Here is a 25,772-nt window from a genome sequence, read left to right as displayed (position 1 = left end):
AACCTTTCGGCATAGCTGTCAAGTCTCCCTTTTTTGCAGGAAACTCCCTTATTCCAAGCTGTTTCCCGCTGCCATCCCTTATTGTTGATCTCCCTTAAATTCCCCTTATTTCTGGGAAGGAGAGTTGGAGTCTGGGGACTCCTTGGGTCCCTGCCTTTCTCAGCCCTGCCTGCCTGCCTGCCTACCTCACAGGACTGTTGTGGGGATTAATTGAGGACTGGGACCAGGGAGCTCCTTGGAGAAAAAGGTGGAATATAAATACCTAATAACAAACAGACAGACAGTCAGATATATAAAGAAGAAGAAGATAAAATAGACGAATGTCTCTCGGCAACAGGTGCTCAGATTAAGCATTGCTGCCCCGAACTGGAGGCAGAGCAGAGCCAACCTGGCCAGAAGCCATCAGTGGTCCTCTCCTCCTGCGTGAATTTGCCTAATCCTTTTCTAAAGCCATCCAAGTTGGTGGCCATCGCTGCTCCCTGTGGCAGGGAGTTCCAGAGGTTAACCGTGTGCTGTGTGAATAAGTGCTTTCTTTTCTCTGCCCTGATTTCTCTTTCCTGGGAGCTCTTTCCTGGTGTAAATTAATTTGTAGCCTGGGGTATTACCGCGGCGTGGACTGTCCCCGGGATGGGTGAGGGTGCTGATCCCTTATTTTCAAATCCGAAACTTGACAGCTATGCCTTTTGGGGGCCAGATACCTGGTGGTGGGCTGGGCAAGAGACAGCATGTTCGCGTCTGTGGTTTTTTAAATGTTCTTGTGGGAGGGGGCCGCTGGTGGTTTTAGCTTGTTCTCCTTACGTTATGCGTTTTGTGTTTTACGCCTTATGTTTTACGCCTTGTGACACACAAGCCCTGCGATATTCGGATAAAAATAAATAAAATCATGAAAAGTGGGCCAGGTGACACGTGTAAATGTTACCCCTGGGTGGCAGGCCAGTTTCTACACTCAGCCTTCTCCCTATCTTCCATCCAGGCAAGCAAGAGGCACTTGGAAGATGGAGCAAGCTTGTTTTCACCTGCTCTGGAGGGTAGGACTCGAACCCATGGCTTCGAGTTACAAGAAAGGAGATTCCAACTGAACACCAGGAAGAACTTTTCTGATGGTAAGAGCTGTTTGACAGTGGAATGGTCTTCCACCAGAGGTGGTAGATTCTCCTTCTTTGGAGGTTCTAAGCAGACCTGTCATGGACGCTTTAGCTGAGATTCCTGTATTGCAGGGGGTTGGACTAGAGGACCCTCGGGGGTCCCTTCCCACGCTACAATTCTATGATCAACAGATTTCAAAGACACAGATCCCAGCTTGGAGAAAACACTAGAGGAGGGTGTGCAGCAAGGCCAGTCCCAAGGGCCGCTTAAAACTTCCTGGAGGGCTACATTCTGAGGCTCCACACCTCTGCCCTGAACGTACCCTAGTGAATGATTTCCACAACCCCCAGCAAGTGCCTCTCCAGACCCAAAGATCCCGTTCTAACCTGCCAGGAGGCATGGGGGGGGGGAAGGCACCCAGCCTCTGCCCCCTTGGGAATCACTCTGGGCCTTTGTGGAGCATTTACATTTTGCACCCTTTGGCCCCCCCCCCTGCTTTTTCGGCACACAATGAGACATCGAAGGAGAGGGAGAAGGAAAGGTGACCTTTAAAAGCCACCCGGGAGGAATGAGCGTCACCAGAAAACGAGCGATGGAGAGGGGCCTGTCAAGTTATCAAGAATAACAAGGAGCTGCTCATTTGCGTGTGATGGGAACAGCCGGCAGCAGCAAAGACCCCCCCTCTCTCGTAGGCCCCTTGCACCCCACACCAGCACAAGCACACCCCGCAGAGCGCTCCCGTGCCTCCGTCTTTAAGGAAAGGGCATCATGTGGGGCTAGGGACAGATCCTACAGCGCAGAGCGCCTCTCCGTGGCACCGGGCAGCCAATTCCCTTGGGAATTGCTGAGAATAATGAGCCTTTCCCCTGAACTCGCCACCATCCCAGTCCAGATATTTCCTTTCTCGAAATGTCAAGCTGAAATCATGATGTGTTGAAACTTGAGTTTGGGCAGAAAACATTTTAGACAGATAGGTAGATGATAGATAGATAGATGATAGATAGATAGATAGATAGATAGATAGATAGATAGATAGATGGGTACTTTATTGTCATTGTACGTAGTGCAACGAAATTGAATGCCATCCCACATTTACAGCCACATATACGCATTTATACATTTACAACCACACATACACATACATACCATCCATCATGACTCCCCAAAGATCATATCATTTGGTTACAGCATTTAAAGGAGTTATTTGTTGTTGTTGTTGTTCAGTCGTTCAGTCGTGTCCGACTCTTCATGACCCCATGGACCAGAGCATGCCAGGCACTCCTGTCTTCCACTGCCTCCCGCAGTTTGGCCAAACTCATGCTAGTTGCTTCGAGAACACTGTCCAACCATCTCGTCCTCTGTCGTCCCCTTCTCCTTGTGCCCTCCATCTTTTCCAACAACAGGGTCTTTTCCAGGGAGTCTTCTCTTCTCATGAGGTGGCCAAAGTAATGGAGCCTCAACTTCAGGATCTGTCCTTCCAGTGAGCACTCAGGGCTGATTTCCTTCAGAATGGGTAGATTTGATCTTCTTGCAGTCCATGGGACTCTCAAGAGTCTCCACCAGCCCCATAATTCAAAAGCATCCATTCTTTGGCAATCAGCCTTCTTTATGGTCCAGCTCTCACTTCCGTACATTACTACTGGGAAAACCATAGCTTTAACTATACGGACCTTTGTCGGCAAGGTGATATCTCTGCTTTTTAAGATGCTGTCTAGGTTTGTCATTGCTTTTCTCCCAAGAAGCAGGCGTCTTCTAATTTCGTGATTGCTATCACTGTCTGCAGTGATCATGGAGCCCAAGAAAGTAAAATCTCTCACTGCCTTGGTAATGTGCAGCAGAGGCAGTGAGAACAAAAGTTTGAATGGTGCAGATTCATACTGGAGGGTAGATTTGATCTTTTTGCAGTCCATGGGACTCTGAAGAGTCTCCTCCAGCACCACAATTCAAAAGCATCCATTCTTCGGCAATCAGCCTTCTTTATGCTAAAAGAGTTATAGCTCTTGGATAAAAACTGTTTTTTAGTCTACTCATTCTTGATTTAATTGTTCTGTATCTCTTGGCCGAAGGCAACCGTGCAAACAGACTATATCCAGGATGAGATGAATCCAGTAAAATGTTGTTTGCTCCGACGGCCCACCTCTTTCTTCAAATACAAACCAGGTTCTGACTTCTGTATACGGCATTCCCATTCACTGTCCATTTACAAAGGCCTCCTACACAACCAGGCGAAGCTTGGAAGGGGCAGAGAGAGATTGAGAGGTTTGTCAATAGAAGTCTCTTTCATCTGGCGGACGTGTGGGTGCTCTTCAGACTCCCCACTTCAGCAAACAGAAGCAAACCTGGAGCTTTTTCAGCTGCTCTCCACTACTGCACCGGCCTGGGTCTGTGCCAATACACTCAAGAGGCTGAACTGCCAGAAACATTTATCTTTTTAAGCCTTTTCTAAGTCTGATCTGCCTTCAAAGCAAGGTGATATTGCAAAGGAAGGAAACAGCTGCCAAACACCACTTTTTCCGCCGCCCAAAAGCTGTGGGGCAGCGCTGCGCAGATCACACACTACCGAGAGTCTCGGCGCTTCCTTTTTAAAAACGCGTTTCTAGCCCTCCACGAAATTTCAGAAGATAGCGGCTGAGCCTGGCTTCCAATGGTTCTGGGGGGTTTCAGAAGACTGTTGCTCAGCAAGTCTGCGTGTGGGACCGATTTCTAATCTTTGTGCGCCTCTCAACGGCTTCCTTTTAAACTAAACTTCATTGCAAGTGCCAGGAGTTGACGCCACAGGTGTACACAAAACCGGCAAGCCGCCACGCTCGCAGGCATGCTTCGTGGCAATGTCGCAACAACAGCACCAGAATGCTTCCCGGATGTTGTGGCAGGCTCTTGGGGGAACGCGATGTGTTGCAAAAGAAGATGGTGGAAGAGCAGTCAGCAGTTGAAACCAGCGCCGACCTAGGAGGCATCAGCGAAAGAACTAAGCTGTTCCCCTGACAAGGAACCCGGGAGATTCCTTCCGGCCTCTGCTGGAGAAAGAAAGCAGAACCTCCCTGCTCAGTGAGGCAGATTTCCTTGGAAAGAAGGCCATGGGTGCAAATGGTTTTCAGAGCCGGGTTTTTTTTTTGGGGGGGGGGGGAGTAGCAGAAGGTGCTGGAGGAGACTCTTGAGAGTCCCATGGACTGCAAGAAGATCAAACCTATCCATTCTGAAGGAAATCAGCCCTGAGTGTTCACTGGAAGGACAGATCCTGAAGCTGAGGCTCCAAGACTTTGGCCACCTCATGAGAAGAGCAGACTCCCTGGAAAAGACCCTGATGTTGGGAAAGGTGGAGGGCACAAGGAGAAGGGGATGACAGAGGATGAGATGGTTGGACAGTGTTCTCGAAGCTACCAACGTGAGTCTGACCAAACTGCAGGAGGCAGCGGAAGACAGGAATGCCTGGCGTGCTCTGGTCCATGGGGTCACGAAGAGTCGGACATGACTAAAAAACTTATCAACAACAACAACAGCTAGGATCACCAAAAGGAAAACTTCCTTGATAAGAGACGGTGTATCAGGAAGCACGAGCTACGGAAGATGTTAAAATGGAACGGGTTTCACCATCATATACAGCTTTGGCCCTATAGATCTGGAGGAGCATCTCCACCCCCATCGTCCAGCCCAGACCCGGAGGTCCAGCTCCAAGGATCTTCTGGTAGCTCCTTCATTGCAAGAAGTGAGGTGCAGGGAACCAGGCAGAGGGCCTTCTTGGCAGAGACACCCGCCCAATGGAACACCCTCCCATTAGATGTCAAGGAGATGAGTAGCTATATAACCTTTAGAAGTCATCTGAAGTCAGCCCTGTCTTCGGAAGCTTTTAAACATTTGATTTTTTAATATGTTTTTATATACCGTACTTTTCCGTGTATAAGACGACCTTTTTCATTTAAAAAGTATGCTAAAAATTGGGGGTCATATTATACACAGGTAGTGCATGGGGGGCGTGTGATTGTTTGCTGCCGTGAGCCAGAGATTTGGCATGTTATTGGTGGCTGCGGCAAAGGCTGGTGTTGATTTGGTGTCGGCGCGGCACCAGGGCGGGCGATTGGCAGCTTCTCCTGGCGCGGGGACAGAGGATAGCAGGCTTTTGTGATGCGTGCAAGTGGCAGTGTACGTCAGGCGGACGAGAGATTTTTGACAATGCCCCCGGAAAAAAAACTCAACAAGTCTGGGCAACCCTCCCCCCTAAAAAGCTCAACTCAGGGCAACCTCCCTCTTATAAATGGGGGCGTATTATACACAGAAAAATATGGTAGAAGCCTCCCAGAGGGGCAACCCAGCCATCACCCCACACTTGTGGAACTGCCCTGTGGTCAGAGTCTAGCATCTGGCAGAACATAAAATGCTGAGCTATGTGGACCACCTGGAAATGCGGTTCTTACATTTGAGGGGCTTCTCCTTGAGCTAGGACAGGGGTCGGCAACCTGTGGCCCATGGGCTGGATACAGCCCACAAAGAACGTTTTACCGGCGCACAAGCCGGCCACAAACCGATCCACCTGCTCGGCAGCACAGCGCGGGGACTCGCCGAGTGGTGCCGGAAATGGCACCTGCGCAGGCGCGATTTTCGGCGTCTGGGCATGCGCAGAAGCGATTTCCGATGCCGCGGAATGTGCAGGCGCAATTTTCGGCATTGCGCTGTGCATGTCCGGCCCACGGGCGAGCTCCGTGGAAGTGATCCGCCCCATGGCAGGTAAACCTTGCCGACCCCAGAGCTAGGACCAGTGGCAGAGGAAGCCTCTTTGCCGCCGGGAGCAGCGGAGCGGAGGCAACCCCCTGGGGGCGGGGCGTCACGGTGCACGTCGGCACTGCGCATGCCCGTAATTTCCAGGCATGCGTAGTGCATCCGGGCCGGTGCTGCTGCTCCCATGGCAAGCCAGCGAGCGAGCAGCGGCTTATGGGGCTGCCCCATCCATTCGTAAAAAAGCACGGACGGGGGGCCAGGTGGTGGGGGAGTGGTGGGAGGGCCCGGGGAGTGTCACCCCCTCCCCTGGAACATGGGTCGGCCCGCCCCCTACGCCCCGCCCTTCCTACGCCACTGGCTAGGACAAACCCCTCCCCTCCCCACCCTGAGCAACGTCCTGGGGTCCCTTCTCTGAGCAAAGAACCAAGTAGGTTTCTGCAAGCGATCTCCTCCTCCTCCTCGGGTGCGCTGAGCCACGGGGGTGGGGGGGCTTACCTTGCCTGGAGTCGTACTGTCTCATCTGCACTTCCTCAACACATTCTGCCGGGAACCAGCCCGTCCGCCCCTTCACGCTTCCTTCCCAAAAGCCTCCTTCTCCGATGCTGAGCACTGCGGGAAAGAGAGGGGAGAGGGGTCAGGGAACACAGCAGAGAGGAGCCACCAAGCCGCAGCCCCCCCAATTGCACCCAGGTACCCCAAAACAGATATGGCTCCAGAATAACAAATCACCCCTGGAAGCTTCACTTGAATTCATCAGCGCTCATTCACCCTGGCTGCCTTTCATCCCTGAACTTTGCTGCCACGACTCTCCCTCCAGGACCCTGGTTCCCAAAAACTCCTTTCCTAGGGCCCTGGGTAAGACTGGCTAGTTTGCTTCAGCTCTGTCATTATGGCGAGTTGACATGTGTCCTCTTTTTCCAGGACACGTCCTCTTTTTCAGGGGTAAAATTTCTGTCCTGGTGGATTTTTAATTTAAGAAAAAAAAAGTCTTCAAAAAGTACGTAATTATAGATGCACTAAACATGGTGAGACATAAATAAAAGAGAAAGAAACAGAGAAACAGAATTCATGAAGAATGGAAAATAAAGGGGGGGACGACCCAAAACTGTATACTTTACAAAGTGGTTACTGTACTTCACCAGATCTTAACCTATTACAGTATTTGTAAGAACAGATTCCAAATATCATTGAATTTGTCCATGGCAAGCCTGTGTTTATATGCAAGTTGTTCATATGTTGCGAGTTTGCATAAGTCTTGAATACAATCGTAGAAGGGAGGCGTTTTTTAAAATGAGGATAGGGCTTGCTGATCAGAAGGTCGGCGGTTCGAATCCCCGCGACGGGGTGAGCTCCTTTTGCTCGGTCCCTGCTCCTGCCAACCTAGCAGTTCGAAAGCATGTCAAAGTGCCAGTAGATAAATAGGTACCACTCCAGCGGGAAGGTAAATGGCGTTTCCGTGCGCTGCTCTGGTTCGCCAGAAGCGGCTTAGTCATGCTGGACACATGACCCGGAAGCTGTCTGCGGACAAACGCCGGCTCCCTCGGCCAATAAAGCGAGATGAGCGCTGCAACCCCAGAGTCGGACATGACTGGACCTGATGGTCAGGGTTCGCTTTACCTTTATCTTTACTCTGGCTATACTTTTCTGGATGAGACACAGACATAACTGGTGGTTGGACACTTGCTTCTCTCTTGTGTTCTCCTGCCCCCCTCAGCAATAGATCACAGCTTCTACAGCCTACATATAAGCAGGGGTATTTAAAATTAGAGTCTTTTTTGCTTTTCAAAATATGGCAACCCTAGCTGAGCTTATTTTCCAAGGTGTTTTGCAAAAAAAAAAAGAGGGGGGATATTTTTAAAGAGTGTTCTTTATCATCCATCTCAACTCGTTTGGATGAGACAACAGAGATTCTTGCTGACAGCACCCAAGTTGTGTAATGCCTTAGGAACATGAGCAGAGGCTGCAGGATCAGGCCACTGGCCCATTTAGTCCAACACTGTGATCTCACAGTTGGCCCTCAGATGCCCCAAGAATAATCCTGTAAGCAGGACTTGAGTGCAACGGAACTTGCAACTCCCAGCAACCGAGATTTAGAGGCACCGTATTTTTCGCTCCATAAGACGCACTTTTCCCCTCCTGAAAAGTAAGGGGAAATATCTGTGTGTCTTATGGAGCGAATGGTGGTCCCTGGTGCTGAATTGCCCGGGGGCCAAAAGAGAATCATGCTTTTTTATTTTACAAAGAGCAAAGGGGGTATTGAAAGGACCCCACTCAGTAGCTGATCAGCAAGAGATGGGGAGAGAGATAAGAGTCCCGGCTCCCTTTCAGCCCCGCCCTCCTTTGTTGAATGTGCTGCAGAGGGAGGTTGTTTGTTTCCCCAGCGACATGTGACTGGCTGATTAGATTCTCTGTCTGGAAACTAGAAAAGGCTCCCTTTCCTTTAGAAGCTGCAGAAATGTGAGTTGAACGCCATAAAAATGGGGCTTTTCCTCTTTGCTTTTCCCCCTTTGCAAAAAAAGCTGCAAAACTTTTAGCTGATCCTCAAAAAACCAGGGCTTTTCCCTTTGCAAAAAAGCTGCAAAACGTTTAGCTGATCCTCAAAAAAACCAGGGCTTTTCCCTTTGCAAAAAAAGCTGCAAAACTTTTAGCTGATCCTCAAAAAACCAGGGCTTTTCCCTTTGCAAAAAAGCTGCAAAACGTTTAGCTGATCCTCAAAAAAACCAGGGCTTTTCCCTTTGCAAAAAAAGCTGCAAAACTTTTAGCTGATCCTCAATAAACAGGGCTTTTCCCTTTGCAAAAAAGCTGCAAAACGTTTAGCTGATCCTCAAAAAAACCAGGGCTTTTCCCTTTGCAAAAAAAGCTGCAAAACTTTTAGCTGATCCTCAAAAAACCAGGGCTTTTCCCTTTGCAAAAAAGCTGCAAAACGTTTAGCTAATCCTCAAAAAAACCAGGGCTTTTCCCTTTGCAAAAAAAGCTGCAAAACTTTTAGCTGATCCTAAAAAAAACAAGGGGGTGGGGGTGGACCAGGGGTTTTGCTCCACGCAAGGCAGCTTCCTATATTATGACTGCTTTTCAGAGAGGCAGCTGCCTGGCGTCTCTGTCTTATCTATGTAAAGGTAAAGATAAAGGGGACCCCTGACCGTTAGGTCCAGTCGCGGCCGACTCTGGGGTTGCGCGCTCATCTTGCTTTACTGGCTGAGGTAGCCGGCGTACAGCTTCTGGGTCATGTGGCCAGCATGACTAAGCCGCTTCTGGCGAACCAGAGCAGCGCACGGAAACGCCGTTTACCTATTTATCTACTTGCACTTTTGATGTGCTTTCAAACTGCTAGGTTGGCAGGAGCAGGGACCGAGCAACGGGAGCTCACCCCGTCGCGGGGATTCGAACCGCCGACCTTCTGATCAGCAAACCCTAGGATCTGTGGTTTAACCCACAGTGCCACCCGCGCCCCTTGTCTATCTATGTACATATTTATAATCCGTGCTTACGCAAGACTAGAACCAGCAAAAGGCATTCATAAACCTCTATCATTTATTTGTTCATTGTGGCATTTGTATCCCACCATTTTCTGCACAGAGCTCAAGGGGGCCTGTGTGGTTCTTCTCACTCTCATTTAATCCTAACCACAACCCTGTGAGGTAGGCTAGGCTGAGAGATGCAGCGGCTGGTCTGCCCTCCAAGGTCCCCACCCTGTGAGCTACATGGCCGAATGGCAGATGATTGATAATAATAATGAATAATGAATAATAATAATAATAATAATAATAATAATAATAATACTCCACCCATCTGGCTAGCTTTCCCCAGACACTCTGGAAGACTTCTAGCAGGATATTAAAACATTTTAATTTTTATTTATTTATTTATTTTTTAAAAAACAACTTCCTGATACAGTACTTCTCCCAGGTCACAGTTTGACGCTCTAACCCAGGGGTCAGCAACCTTTTTCAGTCATGGGCTGGTCCCCCGTCCCTCAGACCATGTGGTGGGCTGGACTATATATATAGGGGATGAACGAATTCCTATGCCTCACAAATAACCCAGAGATGCATTTTAAATAAAAGCACACATTCTACTCATGTAAAAACACGCTGATTCCCAGACCGTCCGCGGGCCGGACTGAGAAGGCGATTTGGCCGCATCCGGCCCCCCGGGCCTTAGGTTGCCTACCCCTGCTCTAACCACTACACAACACTGCAGACAAAATGTATATTGCCTTAAAAATAGGGCTTTCAAAGGACATCCGAAAGAAGGCAGGGCCAGTTCCTGATGAATATCCACCGGCAGGGAGTTCCCCAGGACAAGGCCCACCACACTAAAGGCTCCTTCCCTTCTGGAGGCCAACTGAAACTTGGGGCCATATTGGGGGGGGGGATGTGAGCACCTGCAGGAACCCCCCCTCCCCCCAGCAAACTCTTTTTGAAGCAATGCAGTATCACAGAAGCAGCCTCTTTACAGACACAGTCCCTTGAGACAGAGGGGTGGGACATTTTCTTGTACTTTGGTTTCCTGAATCGGGACCGATTGAGGAAGCATTACAGATCCAGACTCTTATACAATCTGGCTTCTCCATTATTTTTGGGTGGGTGGGTGGGGGCCTGCCTGCTCCCCCCCCCCCGTATGCCCCTGCATTTGCACATCAATGCTCCGTTGTCTGTTCAGAAACACCAAATTAGATTTGGAGATGCACAATTTAACTCTCTAGCTCATCCATCGGGGGGGGGGGGCGGAAAAGGGGGGGAGAGAGAGAGGGAGAGGGAAAGAGAAATCTGGGTACAAGCCAGCATCTGCCCTTTTCTTCCAAAATGATTCCAGCTCCTTCCAATTAACGGCATTGTATCATTCCACACAATTTAACCAGAAAGATTCGGTTAACGAGACCGTGGAAAGGACTCGGGCCACACGCTTGCTGGAACAGAAGCGATTCACTGCCATATTGACCATGCAGAAGTGGGTAAGGAAAGCGGGGGATGGGGGCAAGAGGGGGGGGAGGAGGATGGAGAGGGAACCCAGCATTAAAAGCCTCTTGTGGGTTGTAAATCAATATGTATTAATGGCTGCATCAGAGGCAGGAATGCAGATGGAGAAGCTGGTTAAAGCTCCAGTGTTTTAAGCCTGCAGCTGGTGGCTTCAAGGGAGATGCCAAGCGCCTGAATCTCGCTGCCCAGCGGTTCCTGCCTCCCCCCCCCCCCCCGAGCAAGGCTACCCGGTCTGCCTTCCGGGCAAGCTGGAATTTGCAGCCCCTGCCGAGGAGGAACGCCGGGTGCATATGCCCCCCCCCGGCTTGGTTCCATAAATTCGTCCCTATAAAACAGATTATTCAGGATCGTGGTTTGCATCACACACACACACAAAATGCAAAACAGTAACAACTCACTGCACTTTAATTCAAAATCCAATTAAAACAATTTGGTGCCATTAATTTGGTGCCATAAAAGTGATGAACTTAACCCAGTGATACCAGCTTTTCAAAGTCTGGGAGTAATTGACAACTTTAGCATTCTCTCTCTCCCCCCCCCCCCATGCCACCCACCTGCCTCTTAGAAACCCCACCCCACCCAGGTAATCCCACTGCGCTGCCCCACTTTGGAAACCAATGGGTTAAACTCTCAGCCCTCAGCCTGTAATGAAACTGAGCCAACTTGGTGTAAATGAAATGAATGCAGATTCTCTCTCTTTCTCTCTCTCTCTCTCTCTCTCTCTCTCTCACTCACACACACACACACACACACGGAGGGAGGGGGAGAGAGAGAGAGAGGGAGGGAGAATTTCTTCTCCCTCTCTTAACTCCCATCCAAGCAAAATGTAGATTCAGGGGCGGAGCAAGGGGGGGCGGTTCGCCCCGGGTACCGCACTGGGGGGTGACACTCTGGAGACGGGCCCCACCCTCACGATCGACACCGGTGGTGCAGCAACTTTTAAAAGGCTGCAACACGCAAACAGCAGCACAGCGTCTGTGCTGCTGTTCGTGTGCTGCAGCCTTAAAAGTTGCCACACCGCACGGAAGCGTCACCGGACGATCGCGCCCGCCATCTTCACCCGCTGAAGCCTTAAAATGCGGCGCGGCGCCGGTCGGAAGGGGCGCCGGCCGATCGCGCCCGCCATCTTCGGTGGACCGCGCATGTCCACACATGCGCAGTCCCCCCAGGATGCTGCGACGCGTCGTGATGTCAGGGCATGCATGCTAGGGAGCGGCGCTGTGTAGATTGCAAGCACCTTGGGGCAAGGACCTCCCTTTTCTGCTTCCACTGTAAATTTGTGCTGATGGTGGTGTCTCTATAAAATAACGAGGCGTATTCAAACTAACTTTTACTCAGAGTCAATTGGGTGAAATTAACGGATTAAGCGTTAATCCGAAATTAAGTTAGTCATGCCCATTAACATCAACAGGACCGAGTAAACGTCAGCTGACTGCAACCCAAGATTGTAGAGTTGGAAGGGACCCCCAGGGGCCATCTAGTCCAACTCCTTGCAATGCAGGAATCACAGCTAATCAAATTCAAACGAAACACAACCTAAGACCAACAAAATGGAATCCTAAAAGCGCATGAAACAGGAATTCAGGGGATGCAAATTAGCTAAAACGGGGAAAACCTAAATGCCTAACCCCATGCAACCAGTGCTGGGTGGTGGCTCTTTCCAGGGCCAAAATATCCTGCTGCAGCAGCATTTTGAAATGTGGATTATGTCCAGTGTTATAAGAATTCTAAGGTCTTATACATATAAAATAGCTGTTCATAAATGTCTTCTTCTTTGCCGATCCCTCGTAGGCGAGTAAGATTGTCTTCCATGAACACAGTCTTAACAGTGAGTCCGTAAGTGACTGTGGAGGCCAATTCTGGATCCACACGTCCTTCCACAGTGGGGATGGAGGTTTCTGGGTGGGAGTTGATCACGGTGTGGATTTGCCAAGCATGCCTTCCTCTTAGAGAGCCAGTGTGGTGTAGTGGTTAAGAGCAGTAGACTCATAATCCGGTGAACCGGGTTCGCGTCTCCGCTCCTCCACCTGCAGCTGGTGGGTGACCTTGGGCTAGTCACACTTCTCTGAAGTCTCTCAGCCCCACTCACCTCACAGAGTGTTTGTTGTGGGGGAGGAAGGGAAAAGGAGAATGTGAGCCGCTTTCAGACTCCTTCGGGTAGTGAAAAGCGGAATATCAAATCCAAACTCTTCTTCTTCTTCTTCTTCTTCTTCTTCTTCTTCTTCTTCTTCTTCTTCTTCTTCTTCGCACGTTTCTCCCTTGCGTCCTGAGTTCGAGTGTCTTCAAAGCCCATGACACCTTTGGGAAAGGCTGTTCTCCAACTGGAGCGCTCGCAGACCAGTGTTTCCCAGTTGTCAGTGTTTTGTTGTTGTTGTTCAGTCGTTCAGTTGTGTCCGACTCTTCGTGACCCCATGGACCAGAGCACGCCAGGCACGCCTATCCTTCACTGCCTCCCGCAGTTTGGCCAAACTCATGCCAGTCGCTTTGAGAACACTGTCCAACCATCTCGTCCTCTGTCGTCCCCTTCTCCTTGTGCCCTCCATCTTTCCCAACATCGGGGAGGGAGAGAGTTGAGCCGTCCACACTTGTGCAGAAATAACGAAGGCTCCTGGGCCGGTCAGATCCTGCACCTCTCTACCAGCAACTGTCAGGAAGTCCTGAAAATAAATGCTATGAAGTCCCCCAATGCCATGCTTGGCTGGGCCCCCACGGAAGTTGTGAGGAATGCCTGGGCTGTGCACGAGAGTCGTGGAAATGAAGAGGTGGAAGGAAGGTGCACGAAAGGGACATCTAGACCACACACACACACACACACACACACACACACCGGTGACGCAGGAGGAGCCCGGCCTTTCTGCAGTTAAAAAGTCTGGACCAGGGTGTATTTGATTTAAATCAAATAGATTTAAATCACAATTTAAGTCACTAGTCAGCAAGACTTGATTTAAATCTTTTTTTACAGAAAGACTCATTCTTGCTGGTATCGCCTTAATATTTACAACCGGAGGAAAGTTTCGTTTTTGGAAAAATACATTTTCAGAGTAGTTTTTACCGTTCTATCAAAAATTACTGATTTGGTTCTGCTATTAGAAATACATAGGCAGATAATTATGAAATGATTGTGAGGTTTAATAAGTTAACTGTTTATGTTTGGACAACTTTTCTGCTGTACTTTATTGGAAGGAGAAAATCAATTATTTCCTTAATAACAATTTTAACAATTTATTTAACTAAAACAATAACATTATAGCATATGCATCCATGTTTGTTAATGGATGTGGTTAAGCAATTTTTTTAAAAAACACACACACACACACAAAAACAGACCTTAGACTGAGTTTCAGCCCACATGAAAAACTTACAACAAATCTTTATTTCCTGATGAATAGCCTTTGCACTATAATGTAACTTAAATAGAAAACTACCTTTAGAAAGATTTTTCCTCCAGAAGCATTTTATTTTAAAAATCCAATTTAAATAAAAAAAATCCAATTTAAATTAAAAGAAATCCGATTTAAATTTTAAAAAATCTGATTTAAATAAAAAAAAATTCAATTTTTAAGATTTTTTTTTTCAAAATTCATTGATATTTTTTTTTTATCCACCCTGCTCTGGACCCTGCTTGCAGACTCCCCACTGGGGCATCTGCTTGGCCACTGTGAGAACAGAATGCTGGGCTACGGCAGGCTCCCTTTGACCAGATCCTGCAGCCGGACTCCCTCTCACACACCCTCCGCAGCGATGCAGCAATCCTGCAAGCGTGACCAACAGCCTGGTCATTGGCGCAGTGGCAGCTGGTCTGCAGACCTGCCTCCCCCCACCCCCGCCTGCCCTACAAGTTGCTCCGTGCGGCAGCCTCGCTTGTTAGCAATTTAAAATGTAATCAGAGAAGCGCATTTGCAAACGCCCAATTAATCTAATAAACAGGCTGCACGCTGAGTCTCTGGCAGGCCTGTGTGGGGCTGGCTAATTTCAACAGAGGCAGGTTTGAGCAAAGGGAAATGGCTTGTTTGGAGGGGAGGGAAGAAGCCCCAGGATCCCCATCGCAGGTACATCCATCCCAGAAATGTCTGGACAAGCTGCAAATTTAAATACCTCCCACCGTTATCTTAGCATACCTGCAATGATGTCAGCACAGGTCTGCAGGGACACAGAGGAATGCAATTCACATAAACACACACACACAACACAGGACACAAACCTGGACTGGTCCATTTATTGACAAAACACGTTATGGAACATATGTCTGATGGCTCAACTGCTCCAACTGAAAGAATGGATTTCCATACTAACAAATGTCAGGTTCTGCAGTTAGGCAGGAAGAACCAGATGCACAAATATTAGATGGGGGACACCTGGCTTCCTGGCAGTACCTGTGAAAAGGATCTCGGGGAACATGAGTCCCCAGTGTGATGCAGCAGCAAAAAAGGCCAATGCTATTCTAGGCTGCATCAACAGAAGTCTAGTGTCCGGATCAAGGGAAGTCATTTGTTGTTGTTGTCGTTGTTTAGACACTTAGTCGTGTCCGACTCTTCGTGGCCCCATGGACCAGAGCACGCCAGGCACTCCTGTCTTCTACTCCCTCCTGCAGTTTGGTCAGACTCATGTTAGTAGCTTCGAGAACACTGTCCAACCATCTCATCCTCTGTCGTCCCCTTCTCCTCGTGCCCTCCATCTTTCCCAACATCAGGGTCTTTTCTATGGAGTCTTCTCTTCTCATGAGGTGGCCAAAGTACTGGAGCCTCAGCTTCAGGATCTGTCCTTCCAGTGAGCACTCAGGGCTGATTTCCTTCAGAATGGAGAGGTTTGATCTTCTTGCAGTCCATGGGACTCTCAAGAGTCTCCTCCAGCACCAGAATTCAAAAGCATCCATTCTTTGGCGATCAGCCTTCTTTATGGTCCAGCTCACCCAAGGAAAGTAATAGTCCTTCTTTCTTCTGCCTTGTTCAGACCCCACCTGGAGTCCTCTGTCCAGTTCTGGGCATAACAATTTAAGAAGGATGTTGACAAGCTGGAAGGTGTGCAGACTGAGGAGGGCGACCAAGATGACCCTGGGTCTGGGAACCAAGCCTGATGAGGAGTGGTTGAAGGAGCAGGGTATGTTTAGCCTGGAGTGTGACGCAGCAGCAAAAAAGGCGAATGTAATTTTAGGCTGCATCAACAGAAGTTGAATGTCCAGCTCAAGGAAAGTCATAGTCCCACCCTATTCTGCAATGCAGAAATCGTAGCTTAAACATCTAAGACAGGTGGCCATCCGACCTCTGCTTAAAAACCTCCAAGGAAAGAGACTTCGCCATCTTCCAAGGGACTGGGGTTCTGCTGCATCTGGTGTTTGCTTCCAGGCCAGCCCTCTGTTGTCCACCGTGACCACCCAGATGTGCCCACAGGGATGCCCCCAAAGTCAGGGCACAGAGGCATCAGCCCCCCGCCCCACGCTATCCGTCCCCCAGAAACTTCAACCCACAGACCTTAAGAGAGTCCTACCAGACAACTAATATTGTCACAGACTGAACTGGAAAGGTCGTCGGGAACCAACCCCCCCCCCAAGTGTTGACTCTGCCCACAAACTCCCCCACCAGGCAAGAACACACTGCATGAATTTTGCATTTTTGTGGATTTCAAATGATGCCTTATTTATGCTCCTGTCCCAAGACACCGTCTACGTTTCTGTCACGTCGAGGGATATAAATATTTCAGCTACGCAGAAAAATGGCAACGGAGGCTTGAATACAGCGCCCTGCTTTTAAAATTAATAATTGTATTAATCTAACACACAGCCCTGAAACACCTTAATAATGTCATAGTCAATTTAATGGTAACCATAAATCAATTATAACGGATTCCTGTGTCGGTGGAGGCAGACAGCAGAAGCTAATGCTCCTTGCTGAGAGCTGATTCCAAAGTGTTTGTTTTATTGATGGCCTGTTAATTTGCTATTGTGCTTGGAGCTGCTACTTTCAAATTATTGCTTGCATTTGTAAACCAGTTTGGACACGGTTACTGGGCAAAGCAGAGTAAACATATACAAAAATGAAAGGCACAAATACAGGATGGGTGACACCTGGCTTGAGAGCAGTACATGGGAAAAGGATCTAGGAGTCTTGGTAGACCACAAACTTGACATGAGTCAACAGTGTGATGCAGCAGCTAAAAAAGCCAATGCAATTCTGGGCTGCATCAATAGGAGCACAGCGTCTAGAGATCAAGGGAAGTAATAGTACCACTGTATTCCGCTCTGGTCAGACCTCACCTGGAATACTGTGTCCAGTTCTGGGCACCACAGTTCAAGAAGGATACTGACAAGCTGGAACGTGCCCAGAGGAGGGCAACCAAAATGGTCCAAGGCCTGGAAACAATGCCCTATGAGGAACGGCTTAGGGAGCTGGGTATGTTTATCCTGGAGAAGAGAAGGTTGAGGGGTGATATGATAGCCATGTTCAAATATAGAAAAGGATGTCATCTAGAGGAGGGAGAAAGGTTGTTTTCTGCTGCTCCAGAGAAGCAGACACGGAGCAATGGATTCAAACTACAAGAAAGAAGATTCCACCTAAACATTAGGAAAGAACTTCCTGACAGTAGGAGCTGTTGGACAGTGGAATTTGCTGCCAAGGAGTGTGGTGGAGTCTCCTTCTTTGGAGGTCTTTAAGCGGAGGCTTGACAGCCATCTGTCAGGAATGCTTTGGTGGTGTTTCCTGCTTGGCAGGGGGTTGGACTGGATTGCCCTTGTGGTCTCTTCCATCTCTATGATTCTATGATTCTATATTTGAAATAAATAAATGTGCAGGGACCAAGGCGTGGAGGTTTTCTGCTTCTTCCCATAACCAGTTCACTATAGTGGAGCCTCGCACGCTCTCGGCACAAAGGTGAAGAAGCGCCAAACACTGGGCGCATGGCTGTGTGTTTGTGTGTGCGTTCACTGAGAGAGATCCTCTCGTACCCAGGTCTCCAGCTGCTCAGGCGGCTGATCATTTCACACTCATTATGTATTTTAATTAAACATTTATGTATACAAGAGATGCCAATCAAGGCAAGCCAGCCTAGAAGGGAATTAATTTGTCGTCGCCCCCCCCCCCAAGCTAATGAGCACTTTTTCAGCTTTAACAATTCATTAGTCCCTTGGAATTGACAAGCTTGATTTTAAATGCAGGGTCAGATCCGCAGCGCCAACCAAACAAGCCGGCCAAGGATGGCGCTGGGTGCCCAGGGAAGGGGTGGCACGGCGGCACTCCTCCCGGCCCGTCTCCTCTGACCGTGAGCTTCGGTGCTGCTTGGCTCGGTGGCCTCTATATGTAAAAGTCGATTTAGCTCCCATCCTCAACCCGGTGGGGCACGAAAACGAGGGAGTGAGGGATGGTTGTGCCTGGGATTCCTTAAATCTATCCCCCCCCGCCTCTCTCCCTCCCAAGAAGCCCAGATGAAATCAGGCAGGCAACTCTCACCCGAATGCAAGTCCTTCTTCACGTCCTTTAGCTCATGGCTAAACTATAGAATCATAGAATCATAGAATCCTAAAGTTGGAAGAGACCCCAAGGGACATCCAGTCCAACCCCCTGCCAAGCAGGAAACACCATCAAAGCATTCCTGACAGATGGCTGTCAAGCCTCCGCTTCAAGACCTCCAAAGAAGGAGACTCCACCACACTCCTTGGTAGCAAATTCCACTGCCGAACAGCTCTCACTGTCAGGAAGTTCTTCCTAATGTTTAGGTGGAATCTTCTTTGTTGTAGTTTGAATCCATTGCCCCGTGTCCGCTTCTCTGGAGCAGCAGAAAACAACCTTTCTCCCTCCTCTATGTGACATCCTTTGATATATTTGAACATGGCTATCATATCACCCCTTAACCTTCTCTTCTCCAGGCTAAACATACCCAGCTCCCTAAGCCGTTATCATATCACCCCTTAACCTTCTCTTCTCCAGACTAAACATACCCAGCTCCCTAAGCCGTTCCTCATAAGGCATCGTTTCCAGGCCTTTGACCATTTTGGTTGCCCTCTTCTGGACACGTTCCAGCTTGTCAGTATCCTTCTTGAACTGTGGTGCCCAGAACTGGACACAGTATTCCAGGTGAGGTCTGACCAGAGCAGAATATAGTGGTACTATTACCTCCCTTGATCTAGACGCTATACTCCTATTGATGCAGCCCAGAATTGCATTGGCTTTTTTAGCTGCTGCATCACACTGATGACTCATGTCAAGTTTGTGGTCTACCAAGACTCCTAGATCCTTTTCACATGTACTGCTCTCAAGCCAGGTGTCACCCATCCTGTATTTGTGCCTTTCATTTTTTTTGCCCAAGTGTAGTACTTTACATTTCTCCCTGTTGAAATGCATCTTGTTTGCTTTGGCCCAGTTCTCTAATCTGTTAAGGTCATTTTGAAGTGTGATCCTGTCCTCTGGGGTATTAGCCACCCCTCCCAATTTGGTGTCATCTGCAAACTTGATCAGGATGCCCTCAAGCCCGTCATCCAAGTCATTGATGAAGGTGTTGAATAAGACTGGGCCTTTGCTGGTCCATCAAGACTCCTGCATCGCTTAGATGGTAGAACATGAGACATTTAATCCCAGGAACATGGGTTCGAGCCCCACGTTGGGCAAAAATATTCCTGCATTTCAGGGGGTTGGACTAAATGACCCTGAGGACCCCTTCCAATCTATGATTCTATGATCTTCTGCTAGTTGAGCTTCAACCTCCTGTGGACCCTAAGCTGCAGCATGCACCCAAATCTCAAGTATAGATCTCAGGTATAGATTCAACCAGCCATTTCCTTGTTCTCAAACAAGCTCCTCCACTTCCATGAAATCTTTTCAGCGTCATTTTAAGAGGGACCCCGCCCCCCCAAAAAATTCCCTCTTGATTCAACCCTCCCCCAACTTCCTGGATGGTGTGTTTAAAACCCCAACCCTCCAGGAGGAAGAATGTTCTGTGTTCTGGGCAGCACCCAGCTTTCTGTGGGTGGCGAAGGAACATTACCAAAAATAGCAGCTGTAGCCAGGCTGTTTGGGGAAATTGGGTGCTTTTAGGCAATACAGAGGAGGGGAATTAAGTAGGTCAGGGTGGCACGCTCTGGGGGACAGAGGCTGTGCATCTGGGTTGTGATGATGGACCAGGTTGTGTCTCAAAAGGCAAGTGGAGCTTCGATTCATTTATATAGGGTGGCATCTGATAGCTGCTGCTCTGCGGGCACCACATAAGAAAACGTTGAAAGAATTTCCCCCAAAGCGAGGACATACAGTATGGAAGCAGCGTCAAAGAATTATAAAGAGCAGCTTTAAAGTGGGGGGAGGTAAGCGTTGCAATATCAGAGAGTAAAAAGGAATGTAAAAGCAGCAGGTTTTCAAATCCTGGGAGGCCAGGAAGGCTTTCTCCTTGGCACTGACAGGACAGTGAAGCAGGTGCCAGGTGGATATCTCCGGAGAGGGTGTTCCATAGACAAGGGGCCACCACTGGGAAGGCTCTTTTCCCCCTGCCAGGGGCGTAGCAAGGTAAATTGGTACCCGGGGGCAAAAAATTTTTTGCCACCCCCCCCCCCAAGGCATGGGAAGGTCAGGTGGTACCAGGTGCGGAAAATTTCTTGTCAACCCCCCCATTGATTCCCCCCCCAAATGGTTTTACGTTATTTCATATTTTCTTACAAAGGAATAATAACAAGTAATAATAATAATAATAATAATAATAATAATAATAATAATAAAGCTTTCATTTATATCCCACCCTCCCCGGCCAAAGTCGGGCTCAGGGTGGCTAACATCAGATACATAGCATTGGTATAAAATCAGACAATAATTATATTACCTCCTAAAAACATCTCAAAATCAAATTAAAGTCTAATTAGATGGCTTTCCACAGGGTTAGGGTTGGGAACAGTAAGTGCTCCACTGAACTGAAATTTCAGCCTTCACGACATAGGAAAACAGCCAAGTGAACAGCTATTTTGGTGGAGGAGGGTCATGATATTAACCGATATGCATGAAATTTCATATATAGCTATATAATCCCTAGTATAGTAAGATAAGACCTTCGGAGCAGGCATTTTAAAAAAAATTCCCCCCCAAAAAAATCCATTCCCCCCCCCGCTTTTTTAAAATTTCCTTGATAATTTGTCACCCCCTCCATTATGGAACCCGGGGCGCCTTGCCCCCCTTGCTACGCCCCTGCCCCCTGCCATAGTTCAGCAGGCCAAGGCACTCCTAGCAATGGGGTGGGGGGCTGTGTTGATGGTCCCTGAGGACAGGAAGAAGCTGTCCTTCAGATCCTTGTGACCCCCCAAGCCCTAAAAACCAGCCCTTTTGAGTTGTGCCCAGAAAGTGACCGGTGGCTCAGAGAGTAAACCTCAGCTGCTGGGATCGCAAATCCGTGGGCTTTGAGCAGAATGGCCAATGGGCCACGTCCCGTCTGTGCACAGGGTATGGGCCTCCCCAAAACATCCCAGCTCCCAGCCTACATAAAAGAGCCCTGCTGGATCAGGCCAGCAGCCTATTTAGTCCTGCATCCTGTCCTCACACTGGATAACCAGATGCCCATGGGAAACCCACAGCCAGGGTTCGAGCACAAGAGCCCCCTCCCCTCCCTGCCAACGGATTGATCTTTTGACAGCCTTCTTCTACATAGACTCTGCATATATCCCTCTCTCTGATAAATTTTTCGTCTGAAACGTCTCGTAACCTTGCTGATTATCTCACCAGTTCAGCGTACTCTCTTATTTTATTCTGCTAATCTAATTTGGATGCATTTTCCTCTCCCTTCCAGTCTTTTGCAGCGACTGTGAAATACATAAAGACTCTCCTGGACTTTTTCGGGATTTCGTTACCCATAATTCCTAGCAGGAAGCCTTCAGGGGTTTTTTTTTAGGGAAACAGCATTTGAACATTTTCTTAAATCATATCCCAAAATTGTCCGGTCTTTTTACAGTTCCACCACATGTGGATCCATGTGCCTTCAGCCTCCCTGCGTTTCCAACAAGTGGCTTATCTGATAGGGGTTCTTTCACTGTGAATCCTACATTGCAGAAGAGGTTGGGCTAGATGACCCTTGGGGTCCCTTCTTGGACCTGAATTGGCCTTCAGACGGAAGGGCTTCCCCCCTCCTTTCTCCTCGCCTCTCCTTTCATCCCTGGATCCTTGCCCCCCACAGTCTAGATACTGTTGCTGTCAAGAACTGCCTCCCCTTTCCTATCCAAAGAAAATTCAGGACACAATAAAATGATGTCCTTCTTCATGCAGCTCAAAGTTAACCAGTGGGACTCACTGCCACAGGAGCAGGGGCGTAGCAAGGTAAATTGGTACCCGGGGGCAAAAAAAATTTGTCACCCCCCCTCCCAGAGGCGTAGGAAGGTCAGGTGGTACCCGGTGCGAAAAATTTCTTGTCACCCCCCCTCCCATTGATTCCCCCCTCTGCAAAAATGGCTTTAAGTTATTTCATATTTTCTTACAAAGGAATAATTACAAGTAATAATAATAATAAACTTTTATTTATATCCCGCCCTCACCGGCTGAAGTCGGGCTCAGGGTGGCTGACATCAGATACATAACATTGGTATAAAATCAAACAAGAATTAAATTACCTCCTAAAAACATCTCAAAATCAAATTAAAGTCTAATTAGATGGCTTTCCACAGGGTTAGGGTTGGGAACAGTAAGTGCTCCACTGAACGGAAATTTCAGCCTTCACAACACAGGAAGACGGCCAAGTAAACAGCTATTTTGGTGGAGAAGGTTCAGGATATTAACCGATATGCATGAAATTTCATATATAGCTTTATAATCCCTAGTATAGTAAGATAAGAACTTCGGAGCAGGCATTAAAAAAAAGTTTTTTTTTATGAACCGCCCTAGTAGGGCAGTAATTGTTCCTTGATAATTTGTCACCCCCTCCATTATGGAACATGGGGCGGACCGTCCCCTACGCCCCCCCTTGCTACGCCCCTGCACAGGAGGCAGGGATGGCCACAAACCTAGAGAACATTAAAAGAGGATTAGGCAAATTTGTGAAGGAGGAGAGGGCTATTGATGGCTGTCAGTCATATTGTCTGTGTTCTGCCTCCACAGCTGGAGGCAGCAATGCTTCTGAGTGCCAGTTGCTGGAAACCCCAGAAGGGGAGAGGATTCTTGCGCTCAAGTCCTGCTTGTGAGTTTCCCCTTAAGGCTTATCCATATTTGCCTTTTGCCCCACACTTTCCAGGCACAGGAAAGCTCCATGTCTAAGCACCTTTCCCCATGAAAACCAGCCCTTTAGAGCTCCATCGGAGCAAATGGCAATTCAGGTTTTCTGCAGATTGCCGTTTGTTCCTATTCAGCTTTAAAGAGCAGGTTGTTGCAAGGAAAGCTCCAGAACAGGGGTGGGAAAGAGCACTCAAATACAGAGCAGACCTGCGCCTCGAAAGAGTGGGGCAAAAAGGCCACTATGAGAACATGATGCTGGACTAGATGGGCCTTTGGCCTCATTCTGCAAAGCTCTTCTTGTGTTCTTAGAAGACGAGGCATCTGCACTCACTGCACCAGGGTAAGCTTGCTCAACCTGTCCAATTCCAGTGACAAGATTTGCAATTTGTTGGCGCAGCAGATTTCGCTGCCACTGGTTCCAGGCATTCCTTAAACCACCTGCAAATGTGACACATGTCAGCATCAACTTCGTTGGACTGGTCATGTTTTGCAGATGCCTGATTACAGTGGTACCTCGGGTTACAAACGCTTCAGGTTATAGGCTCTGCTAACCCAGAAATTATGGTGCTGGAGGAGACTCTTGAGAGTCCCATGGACTGCAAGAAGATCAAACCTATCCATTCTCAGGGAAATCGGCCCTGAGTGCTCACTAGAAGGACAGATCCTGAAGTTGAGGCTCCAGTACTTTGGCCACCTCATGAGAAGAGAAGACTCCCTGGAAAAGACCCTGATGTTGGGAAAGATTGAGGGCACAAGGAGAAGGGGACGACAGAGGAGGAGATGGTTGGACAGTGTTCTTGAAGCTACTAACATGAGTTTGGCCAACCTGCGGGAGGCAGTGAAGGATAGGTGTGCCTGGCGTGCTCTGGTCCATGGGGTCACGAAGAGTCGGACACGACTGAACGACTGAACAACAACAACAACAACCCAGAAATAGTATCTCGGGTTAAGAACTTTACCTCCGGATGAGAACAGAAATTGCATGCCAGCGTCGCGGCGGCAGCGGAAAACCCCATTAGCTAAAGTGGTACCTCAGGTTAAGAATGGTTTCAGGTTAATAACGGACCTCCAGAACAAATTAAGTACCTGTATGTAACCTGAGATACCACTGTATTGTCTTCCAAAGCAACTACAGTGGACGCTCGGGTTGCGAACACGATCCGTGCGGGAGACGCGTTCGCAACCCGCAGCGTTCACAATCCGCAGCGTTCGCAACCCGCGCTGCTGCGTCTGTGCACGTGTGTAACACAATTCGGTGTTTCTGCACATGCGCGAGTGCCGAAACCTGGAAGTAACCCTTTCCGTTACTTCCGGCTTCGGCGCAGTGTGCAACCCGAAATTGCACAACCTGAAGCGGCCGTACTCTATTCTGAACTTAAAAATGGAAAGCGAAATGCTGGTGGTCAACAAAAGAGGTTTAAGGACTCTCTCAAGTCAAATCTAAAAAAAATGTAGTATAAACACCAACAATTGGGAAACACTGGCCTGCGAGCGCTCCAATTGGAGAACAGCCTTTACCACAGGTGTCATGGACTTTGAAGACACTTGAACTCAGGACGCAAGGGAGAAACGTGCTAAGAGGAAGGCACGCTTGGCAAATCTGCACCGTAATCAACTCCCGCCCAGAAACCTATGTCCCCACTGTGGAAGGACGTGCGGATCCAGAACTGTCCTCCACAGTCACTTACGGACTCATTGTTAAAACAGTGTCTATGGAAGACAATCTTACTCGGCTACAAAGGATCGCCAAAGAAGGAGGAGGAGGAGGTCTTGAGGGCTTGTGGCGAGAGCAGGCCTTCTTCCATGGAAGGAATTGGAGAGGAAGCTGGGGAGGCTCACAGTGTGTGTGTGTGCGTGTGTGTGTGTGCCTCTCGCCGGAGGCAGGGGATCCCCCGCGATGAGGAAGCCTATTAATCCGAGACGGAATCCGCCACTGGCAGGCACCTCAAGCGTCTGTGTCACTCAGGTGGCAAAAGAGCTCATCAGAGGGAGGCCAGCCGAGAGGCGATGGCAAGCGAGCGCCTGCTGGCACCCTCCAAGCCCTCAAGGAACCTGCTGCCAAGGTGGGCGAGCCCTGCTCTCCAATTATGCCAGGGCGAGATGGGCGAGGAGAGCCAGGGAGCCGCTTGGAAGCCGTGGCGGGGAAGGAGCGCTGCCGTCTCCAAGGGAGGAATCCCTGACTCATCGAGGGAGCCTCGGGCGCAGGCTGGCCGCCCATCTGCTTCGACAGCCACCCACTCGCCAGAGGTGGCCAAGTCCTGACGGAAGGGGAGCAGCAGCAAGAGTTCCTGCGCTCCACTGGGGGGAGGAGAAGGGATTCCTGGGGGGATCAAGATGTGCAGTGGATCAAACCTGCCTTGAATTGAATCTCACATGTACAAGCCCACAGCTCAGGGCTGGCACCAAGGAGTTAGTTGAAGCCCTGGCATCCAAAAGGCTGTTTTTTTCTCTCCCAATGTTAAAGAATCACAGAATTGAAGAGTTGGAAAGGGTCCCTGGGCAGGGTGGATTTGATTTAAATCAAATCAATTTAAATCATTAGTCGGCAAGACTTGATTTAAGTAAAAAAAAATTTACAGAAAGACTCATTCTTGCTGGTATCATCTTAATATTGACAACCAGATGAAGGTTTCGTTTTTGGAATAGTACATTTTCAGAATAGTTTTTACCGTTCTATCAAAAATTACTGATTTGGTTATACTATTAGAAATACATAGACAGATAATTATGGAATCACTGTGAGGTTTAATAAGTTCGCTGTTTATATCTGGGCAACTTTTCTGCTGTACTTTATTGGAAGGAGAAAAACCAATCATTTCCTTATTAACAGTTTAAA

The 25,772-nt window shown here is 48.7% G+C and overlaps 1 protein-coding gene across 1 annotated transcript in view; it reads right to left on the bottom strand.

The window, feature by feature from the left end:
* The window catches only part of SHANK3 (SH3 and multiple ankyrin repeat domains 3), a 350,793-nt gene that overhangs the window by 117,918 nt on the left and 207,103 nt on the right, over positions 1-25,772 (bottom strand). The window contains exon 14 of the mRNA XM_033162485.1: positions 6,295-6,408. Within this exon, the coding sequence (XP_033018376.1) occupies positions 6,295-6,408 (114 nt within the window). The remainder of the gene's footprint in view (positions 1-6,294; positions 6,409-25,772) is intronic.

Source organism: Lacerta agilis, chromosome 10 (genome assembly GCF_009819535.1).
Source record: "Lacerta agilis isolate rLacAgi1 chromosome 10, rLacAgi1.pri, whole genome shotgun sequence".
Classification (NCBI taxonomy): Eukaryota; Metazoa; Chordata; class Lepidosauria; order Squamata; family Lacertidae; genus Lacerta; species Lacerta agilis.
The sequence above is the reverse complement of the archived record's forward strand: the minus strand, read 5'-3'. Positions and strand labels throughout refer to the sequence as shown.